Source organism: Talpa europaea (assembly GCF_964194135.1).
Source record: "Talpa europaea genome assembly, chromosome: 14".
NCBI lineage: Eukaryota > Metazoa > Chordata > Mammalia > Eulipotyphla > Talpidae > Talpa > Talpa europaea.
The window spans coordinates 14,104,575-14,113,701 of NC_140082.1; the positions used below are offsets into that span (position 1 = coordinate 14,104,575).

General features: G+C 45.6%; 1 protein-coding gene across 1 annotated transcript in view; it reads left to right on the forward strand.

The window, feature by feature from the left end:
* PRR14L (proline rich 14 like) overlaps nt 1-8,879 on the forward strand; it is a gene marked incomplete at both ends in the record, with an annotated part of 49,169 nt that extends 40,290 nt beyond the window's left edge. Inside the window, 6 exon segments of the mRNA XM_084253211.1 lie at nt 5,460-5,531; nt 8,321-8,448; nt 8,532-8,605; nt 8,607-8,666; nt 8,668-8,742; nt 8,853-8,879. Coding sequence (XP_084109337.1) covers nt 5,460-5,531; nt 8,321-8,448; nt 8,532-8,605; nt 8,607-8,666; nt 8,668-8,742; nt 8,853-8,879 — 436 coding nt within the window.
* Nucleotides 8,880-9,127: the final 248 nt, after the last annotated feature.

Consider the following 9,127-nt stretch of genomic DNA (forward strand, 5'->3'; position numbering starts at 1 on the left):
TACAGCACCAAGAGTGAACTCTAATGTAAATTACTGACTTAGGATGATGATGACATATCAATGTGCAGTCATCATTTGTGACAAATGTGCCAGTCTGGTGTGAGATGTTGATAGTAAGGGCAAAGGTTATATGAGAATTCTCTCTACTGTTCTCTCAGTTGCTATGAGTCTCCCCCCCAAAAAAGAAGCTTATAAAAAAGAGTTCATTTGAAAGAAAGGATAATTGATAATTCACTTCACTATAGAAAATATTTTCCAATCATATATCTGATTAGAATAGTAGCCACAATATATAAAGAACTCTTGACAACTCAACAACAAAGATAAAAATCCAGTTTTTCCAATGAGGCAAAGAATTTGTATAGACATGCCCCCAAGGAAAAGAAACAAATGGCAAAAAAAAAAAAAAAGGAAAATGCTCAGTATCACTAATCATTCGGGAACTGCAAACCAGAACCACAGTTTGATTCTACCATTAAGATTACTATAATTTTTTTGAAATAATGAAAAATAAGGGTGCCTCCCTGGTGGCCTAAGGGTTAGGTCTCAGCACTATCACTGCGATGGCCCAAGTTCGTTCCCCAGCCGGGGAGGTACCCACATGGTACAATAAACCTCATCTGTCTCAGCTGCTTCTCCCCTCAGCAGTGTATTTCAGTAGATCTGCCTGTTCTGCCTCCCACTCTGTCTCTGGTGAATCCTCTCACACACTCTCCCTGCCCCTGTACCTTTGGCCTACATCTAGTTCTTATATGCATAAATAATCTTTTAAAAAAATGAAAAGAACGAGAAAATAACAAGATTTGCTGCAGTCAAGAATGTAGAGAAGGGGGCCTCCCCGGTGGCGCAGCGGTTGAGTGCTGGGTTGCGAAGCTGCCCACGGCCTTTGCGGCGCCGGTTTGATTCCCGGCTGCTCCCCGGCCACCGGAGGAGGGTCCCACATGGCGCGCAGACCTCTCCTGCCGGCCGCTGCTCCCCTCAGCAGTGTACTTCGGTCCTTCTGCCTGCTCTGCTCCCCGCTCTGGCTCTGGTGAATTCTCTCACCCTCCCGCGCTTCTGACTGTACCCAGTGCTTGTATAAACAAAAAACAAACAAACAAATAAGAAATAAATAAAAACATGCCTCTATAAAAAAAATTAAAAAAAAAAAAAAGAATGTAGAGAAGGGCCTCCCCGGTGGCGCAGCGGTTGAGCGCTGGGTTGGGAAGCTACCCGCGGCCTCTGCGGCGCCAGTTCAATCCCCGGCTGCTCCCCGGCCACAGGAGGAGGGTCCCACATGGCACGCAGACCTCTCCTGCTGCCCGCTGCTCCCCTCAGCAGTGTACTTCGGTCCTTCTGCCTGCTCTGCTCCCTGCTCTGGCTCTGGTGAATTCTCTCACCCTCCCGCGCTTCTGACTGTACCCAGTGCATGTATAAACGAACAAGCAAACAAATAAATAAATAACTAAAACATGCCTCTAGGGGAAAAAAAAAAAAAGAATGTAGAGAAATTGGACATCTCATACATTGCCACATTGCTTGTGGGAAGGTAAAATGGCATAGCCACTGTGAAAAATAGTTTGGCAGTTCCTCAAAAAAAAAAAAAAAAGTTATCATTGACCTACTAGTTTTATGTCTAGGTATAACTCAAAGTCCTGTATGTGAAAGTTCATAGCAGCATTACTCATAATAGCTAAAAAGTGGAAGTAATCCAAGTGCTCGCTGAGGACTAAGACAAAATATATCCGAATGTTGATTTCAGCCATAAAAAGGAGTGTTGTGCTGCACTGTGAATGAGCCATGAAAACAGTATGCCAGGTGAAAGGAGAAGGATCTGAAAGGGCACGTACTGTGCAGATCCTTTTATGTGAAATGTCCAAGATGGGCCAAACCATAGAACCAAAAAGATTAGTGGTTGTTAGATCCTTGGTAGGGGAGGATGGAAGTGATGTCTGATTGCTACAAGCTTTCTTGTTGGGAGGGAGGTGTTAATGCATATGTTCTGGAATTATGTCAAGGTGACTGATAAATAACCTGTGACTATACTAAAACCACTGAATTGTGTGTTGTTTTTTTTTTTTTAAAGATTTATTTATTTATACAAGCTCTGGGTACAGTCAGAAGCATGGGAGGGTGAGAGAGTTCACCAGAGCCAGAGAGGGGAACAGAACAGGCAGACTGACGAAATACACTGTTGAGGGGAGCAGCAGCGGGCGGCAGGAGAGGTCTACATGCCATGTGGGACCCTCGCCCGGCAGCCAGGGATTGAACCGGCGCTGCAGAGGCTGCGGGCAGCTTCGCAACCCAGCACTCAACCGCTGTGCTACAGGGGAGGCCCTGTGTGCTTTATTTTTTGTAAAGATTTATTTATGCATATGTTTATGCATACGAGAACTGGGGTACAGGCCAGAGGTGTGGGGGATGAGAGGATTCACCATAGACAGAGTAGGGAGCAGAACAGGCAGACTGACTGAAGTACACTTCTGAGGGGAGTATTGGGCGAGACAGGAAAGGTCTGTTGTGCCATGTGAGCAGCTCCTTGGCTGGCCTGGGATCAAACTCCTGCTGCAGAAGCCACAGATAGCTTCACAGTTCTGTGCTTAACCCTTTGCGCCACCAGGAACAAGGCCTGCACAGGACATTCCAGGGACTGGGACATGACTCCAGAGTACTAGAATAGTACGAACCATGTTTTTGAATAGTCTCAGAATGCTTCTTACTGGGATACCCCCCGCCCCGTGGTACAAGGGGTTAAGCACAGCACTGTGCAGCTGTCCGTGGCCTCTGCAGCACGAGTTTGATCCCTGGCTAGGGAGCTACCCACATGGTGCAGCAGACCTCTCCTGTTTTGCCCGCTGCTCCCCTCAGCAGTGTATTTTAGTCAGTCTGCCTGTTCTTGTTCCCCACTCTGTCTCTGGTGAATCCTCTCACCCCCCTCCCCTTCACCTCTGGCCTGTATCCCAGTTCTTGTATGCATAAATAAATAAATCTTTAAATAAATTAATTGATTAATAAATTGAAGAGTTCTAGTAGATGGATAAAGGAGTAATGACAGACTGTCACCCTGTACAACCCCAGAGGAATAAGCTAATCAGTGTTCATCGGTGCCTGCTAGTATTGCAAGGTAACATTGAATATCATGTTCCCTGTGATGGAAGGTCTTTCTTTCTAAATGTCTTCCTATGGGAAAGAAAGAGCACCCAAATCTGATCATGCCTATATATTTGCCAGTCTATAGCAAATGCCTATGGTATTTCCCATGTGTTTGGTTCAGAGGAACATAGTAAATGCTGCCATAGTAATCTAATCAAGAAAATCTAAAAAAAAAAAAAAAGATAAGAAAAAATCTAAACTGGGAAAGTAATAGGCAAATAACCTGGTTTCTTTACCAAAATAAAACAAAAAATAGCAAAATAAAAAAGACCAAGTAAAACACTTTTTTTAATCATTGTACTGTGTTGGTTTTGTTTTGCTTTTTAAATTTACTTTCTTACATTGTTCATTTTTAGATTTTATTTTATTTTTCTTTTTATAGAGGCATGTTTATTTATTTATTTATTTATTTGTTCGTTTGTTTTGTTTATACAAGCACTGGGTACAGTCAGAAGCGCGGGAGGGTGAGAGAATTCACCAGAGCCAGAGAGGGGAGCAGAGCAGGCAGAAGGACCGAAGTACACTGCTGAGGGGAGCAGCGGGCCGCAGGAGAGGTCTGCGCACCATGTGGGACCCTCCTCCGGTGGCCGGGGAGCAGCCGGGGATCAAACCGGCGCTGCAGAGGCTGCGGGCAGCTTCGCAACCCAGCGCTCAACTGCTGCGCCACCGGGGAGGCCCATTGTTCATTTTTATACAGTCAAAATGGAACACTATCAACATAAGTCATGCTGATACTGACAAGTTAGAAGTTACAGAGACTTTGTGTTATATGGGAGAAAGGTCAAAGTATTTTTTTTAAAAGAGATTTTTTTTTTTTTAAGATTTATTTATTTATTTATACAAGCACTGGGTACAGTCAGAAGCACAGGAGGGTGAGAGAATTCACCAGATCCAGAGGGGAGAGCAGAGCAGGCAGAAGGACCGAAGCACACTGCTGAGGGGAGCAGCGGGCGGCAGGAGAGGTCTGCGCACCATGCAGGACCCTCCGCCGGTGGCCGGGGAGCAGCCGGGGATTGAACCGGCGCCGCAGAGGCTGCGGGCAGCTTCGCAACCCAGCGCTCAACCGCTGCGCCACCGGGGAGGCCCTCAAAGTATTTTTTTTTTTAAATTTAACTTAATTTTATTTTTTTTAAAGATTTATTTATTTATACAAGCACTGGGTACAGTCAGAAGCTCGGGAGGGTGAGAGAATTCACCAGAGCCAGAGCAGGGAACAGAGCAGGCAGAAGGACCGAAGTACACTGCTGAGGGGAGCAGCGGGCGGCAGGAGAGGTTTGCGCGCGCCATGTGGGACCCTCACCGGTGGCCGGGGATCGAGCTGGCGCTGCAGAGGCTGTGGGCAGCTTCACAGCCCAGCGCTCAATGGCTGCGCCTCCAGAGGAGGCCCGAAAGGTCAAAGTATTGATACACTTCAGTTTTTAAGTTAAATATGCTCACTAAAATTTTACCACTAAAAAGTGTTTAATCTCCAAGCCAAGAGAGGAGGATGAGAGAGAACGACAGCAATTATGAAAAAGAAAAGAAATAATTGAAAAGGTGGAACCAAATAAAGCCATAAAATAAGATAACATGTAAATATAATTATATCATTCCTACTAAATATAAATAGATTGTATTTTATATATTCGAAGATGGCAGCTTAGAAAAGAATATCCTTGTGCTTTGTTCACATGGGACTCATCTAAAACTTACAGAGAGATTGAAAGTGGTAGAATGGGGCCTCCCCTGGTGGCGCAGTGGTTGAGCACTGGGCTGTGAAGCTGCCCACAGCCTCTGCAGCGCCAGCTCGATCCCTGGCCACCGGTGAGGGTCCCACATGGCGCGCGCAAACCTCTCCTGCCTCCCGCTGCTCCCCTCAGCAGTGTATTTTGTCAGTCTCCCTGTTCTGCTCCCTGCTGTGGCTCTGGTGAATTCTCTCACCCTCCCGCATTTCTGACTGTACCCAGTGCTTGTATAAATAAATCTTAAAAAAAAGAAAGAGAGAAAAAGTGGTAGAATGGGAAGCGTAGAGTTAGGAAGCAAATTTTTTTTAAGATTTTAAAAATTTACTTTGCATAGAAGAACTAGGGTGTAGGCAAGAGGTGAGAGGATTCACAAGAGACAAAGTGGGGAGCAGAACAGGTGGATCTACTGAAATACACTGCTGAGGGGAGCAGCAGGCAAGACAGGAGAGGTCTGCTGAGCCATGTGGGTCAGTTCCCTGGCCGGGGATCAAACTCAGGCTGTAGCAGTGACAGCAATGAGACTTAACCTGTAGGCCATCAGGGAGGCCAAGGAACCAGTCTTATCTCAGTATACCATGAAGAATATATTTTTTTCTCTTTCAGGTTGAAGAAAAAGGAGTTTAGTTTAGAAGAAATATATACCAACAAGAATTATAAGTCTCCTCCTGCAAACAGGTAGGTACAACAGGTGCAAGTCTCCAATCCTTTCACTTCAGAAAGGGTTTTTTGTCCAGTTCTGATATGTTTAATTCATAATACTTTCCTTGGGGTCAATGCTAGGATGGAAAAGAAATGTGGTTGGGTTGGTGTTTCTGCCAGATGTGCTGATTTCTTCTTCAGGACTAATTTGATCTTCAAGTCTGATTCCAAACCCAGTACAGAAGTTTCACTCGACTACCTTTGGGTCTAAGTTCAAAGTCTTTGAACATTTATTAAATGCCTGTTGTCTAGGGCATAGTAGAAGAGCTCTAGGATTTCATCCTGCATGTGCTTTGAGACATTTGTACAAGACTATTCGATGAAACATTACCAGATAATAGGAAAGGATTGAAAAGAAAACATTTATTAAAAGGGCTCTGATTGGGCCTCCCCGGTGGCGCAGCGGTTGAGCGCTGGGTTGCAAAGCTGCCCGAGGCCTCTGCGGCGCCGGTTCGATCCCCGGCTGCTCCCCAGCCACCAAAGGAGGGTCCCACATGGCGCGCAGACCTCTCCTGCCGCCCGCTGCTCCCCTCAGCAGTGTACTTCGGTCCTTCTGCCTGCTCTGCTCCCCGCTCTGGCGCTGGTGAATTCTCTCACCCTCCCGCGCTTCTGACTGTACCCAGTGCATGTATAAACAAAAAACAAACAAACAAACAAACAAATAAATAAATAAATAACATGCCTCTATATAAAAAATAAAAATAAAAATAAAAGGGCTCTGATTAAGCTATGATCCAGCCTTATAATGAAATACATAATATAGTCATTAAAAAGAATCAGATACCTGTGTATGAAAGTGAAATGATCTTAAAAATGATTGATTGGGCAAAGAGATACAGTGCATAAGGTGGTGTGCATAGTTCACTACTCTTTGAGTGTGGGATAAATACCAAAATGGATGGTATATTCCATGGGCGGCACAGTACAAGCTACTTCCACCCAGCCACCTATTTTCTACTTAATCTTTTATTTGGGGAGAGTTACTACTTTATTTTCTGATTTTTTTTTAACCTAGTTCATCCTTTCTCCCCCATGTTCTTAACCCTAGAAGTCTCACTAGTATTCACTCTTTTTTATAAGTATTTTACCATGTTGAAACATCTGCTATGTAAATGTGCAACATTTGTCATTCTGACTTGCATTACTACATATAATTCCTTCAAACTCCTTCCATTTTGCTGTAAATGGCAACATTCTGTATTTTCTTATGACTTTCTTTTTAATGACCTGTGAGCTAAGAACAGTTTCTATATTTACTTTTTTTTTTTTTTTTTTGAGATTTATTTGTTTATTTATACAAGCACTGGGAACAGTCAGAAGCGCAGGAGGGTGAGAGAATTCACCAGAGCCAGAGCGGGGAGCAGAGCAGGCAGAAGGACCGAAGTACACTGCTGAGGGGAGCAGCGGGCGGCAGGAGAGGTCTGCGCACCATGTGGGACTCTCGCTGGTGGCCAGGGATCAAACCAGCGCTGCAGAGGCTGCGGGCAGCTTCGCAACCCAGCGCTTAACCGCTGCTCCACCGGGGAGGCCCTATATTTACTTTTAGGTGGTTTTTTTTTTTTAAAGATTTATTTATTTATGCGTACAAGAACTGGGGTACAGGCCAGAGGTGTGGGGGATGAGAGGATTCACTAGAGACAGAGTAAGGAACAGAAACAGGCAGATTGACTGAAGTACATTGTGAGGCGAGCAGCGGACAAGTCAGGAGAGGACTGTTGGCGCCATGTGGGTTGCTCCCTGGAGGGCTGGGGGATCGAACTGGTGCTGCAGAGGCTGCAGACAGCTTCATAGGTTGCATCTTAACCCCTTGTGCCACCAGGGAGGCCCCACTCTCTGGCCCTTCCCAGAAAAGAACCAGGCCCTCATAATGCTTGCTTTTGTACATGTTGTGTATTGAATGGACTTTGAGAGGGTACACATGAAGGACTTGCTGGCATTGGTCTTACTTTTATTCCTTTTCTATATAGTCACAGTTTTTTCACTTTATGCTTATAGTGCATATTCATATATAATACACACACACACAAACACACACTTTTTTCATATTAAAAAGTAGATACTAGGGTCCTCCCTGGTGGCGTAAGGCATTAAGACACAATCTGTGGGCCTCCCTGGTGGCACAGGCGGTTGAGCACTGCACTGTGAAGCCGTCCGTAGCCTCTGCAGCGCGGGTTCGATCCCAGCTGGCTGGCAAGAATCCCACATGGCGAAGCAGACCTTTCCTGTTTCACCTGCTGCTCCCCTCAGCAGTGTATTTCTTCAGTCTGCCTGTTCCGTTCCCCGCTCTGTCTCCAGTGAATCCTCTCATCCTCCCGCGCATCTGGCCTATACCCCGGTTCTTGTACAAAAATAAATAAATCTTTAAAAAAAAAAAAAAAAGACACAATCTATGAAGCTATCCGCAGCCACTGCAGTACAAGTTCGATCCCCGGGGCCAGGGAGCTACCCACATGTTGCAGCAGACCTCTCCTGACTTGCCCGCTGCTCCTCTCAGCAGTGTATTTCAGTCGATCTGCCTGTCTATTGCCCGCTCTGTCTCTGGTGAATCCTCTCACCACCACCCCTCCCCCCCACCTCCCACATCTCTGGCCTTTACCCCAGTTCTTGTATGCATAAATAAATAAATCTTTTTTTAAAAAAAATAGACACTAGCCAGCAGAAATAATAGAGAAAGGAGGGGTTAGTGCAGGAAGCTTTTAGTCGCCATTGACCAGAGGCTTGGTGACCTGGGAGAGTTGGTGATTCTGTTTTGTGCTCTACCTTAGGTGTTTAGAGACCATCTTTGAGGAACCTAAGGAGCGAAATGGTACACTGATTTCAATCAGCCAACAAAAGAGAAAACGAGTTCTAGAATTTCAAGATTTTACAGTCCCACGAAAGAGGAGGGCTCGAGGTAAGGTCAAGGTGGCAGGCAGCTTTACCAGGGCCCAGAAGGCAGCGCTGCAGAGTCGAGAACTGGATGCTCTTTTGATACAGAAACTAATGGAACTGGAGACCTTCTTTGCCAAGGAAGAAGAGCAGGAGTGATCATCTGGTTACAAAGAAACAGTTTGGTTTGGGGGTCTCAATTTTAGTTTTTCTGGTCCTCTTTGGAAGAGGTTGCCTAGTTTTACCCCACCACCCAAGTCACTCAAATTATAGTCCATGGATTTTTACCTATTTCAAGGTGCAACCTTTTAAGGAACTGGTAAAGGAGGGTCTTCTTCTGCTGAGTATAGAACCTCAGGAATGCTCCCTTTCTCCTGGAAATGGTCCTGAATGACATCTGGCCACCTCCTCCCACTTTGCCATCCACAGGAGGAAGATGCAGCATACCTTCAGTAACACTAGGATTCCAAGGACTCACAGCATTTGCACGTCCCTGTGAAAGTTCCGCGTTGTTTACGGTGGTGCTAGACCAAGATTATTTAGATAGAGACGTGGCCTAGGGAAGGGGACCTGGCGTCCTGTCCTGTGGTGTTTTCTAATCCTTCGTGAGTCTGCCCAGAACTGGTTGTGTGTGTGTGCGTGTGTGTGTGTGTGTGTGTGTGTGTGTCTTCTTCCCATCATTTCCTCCCCTTTGTGACTGTGGG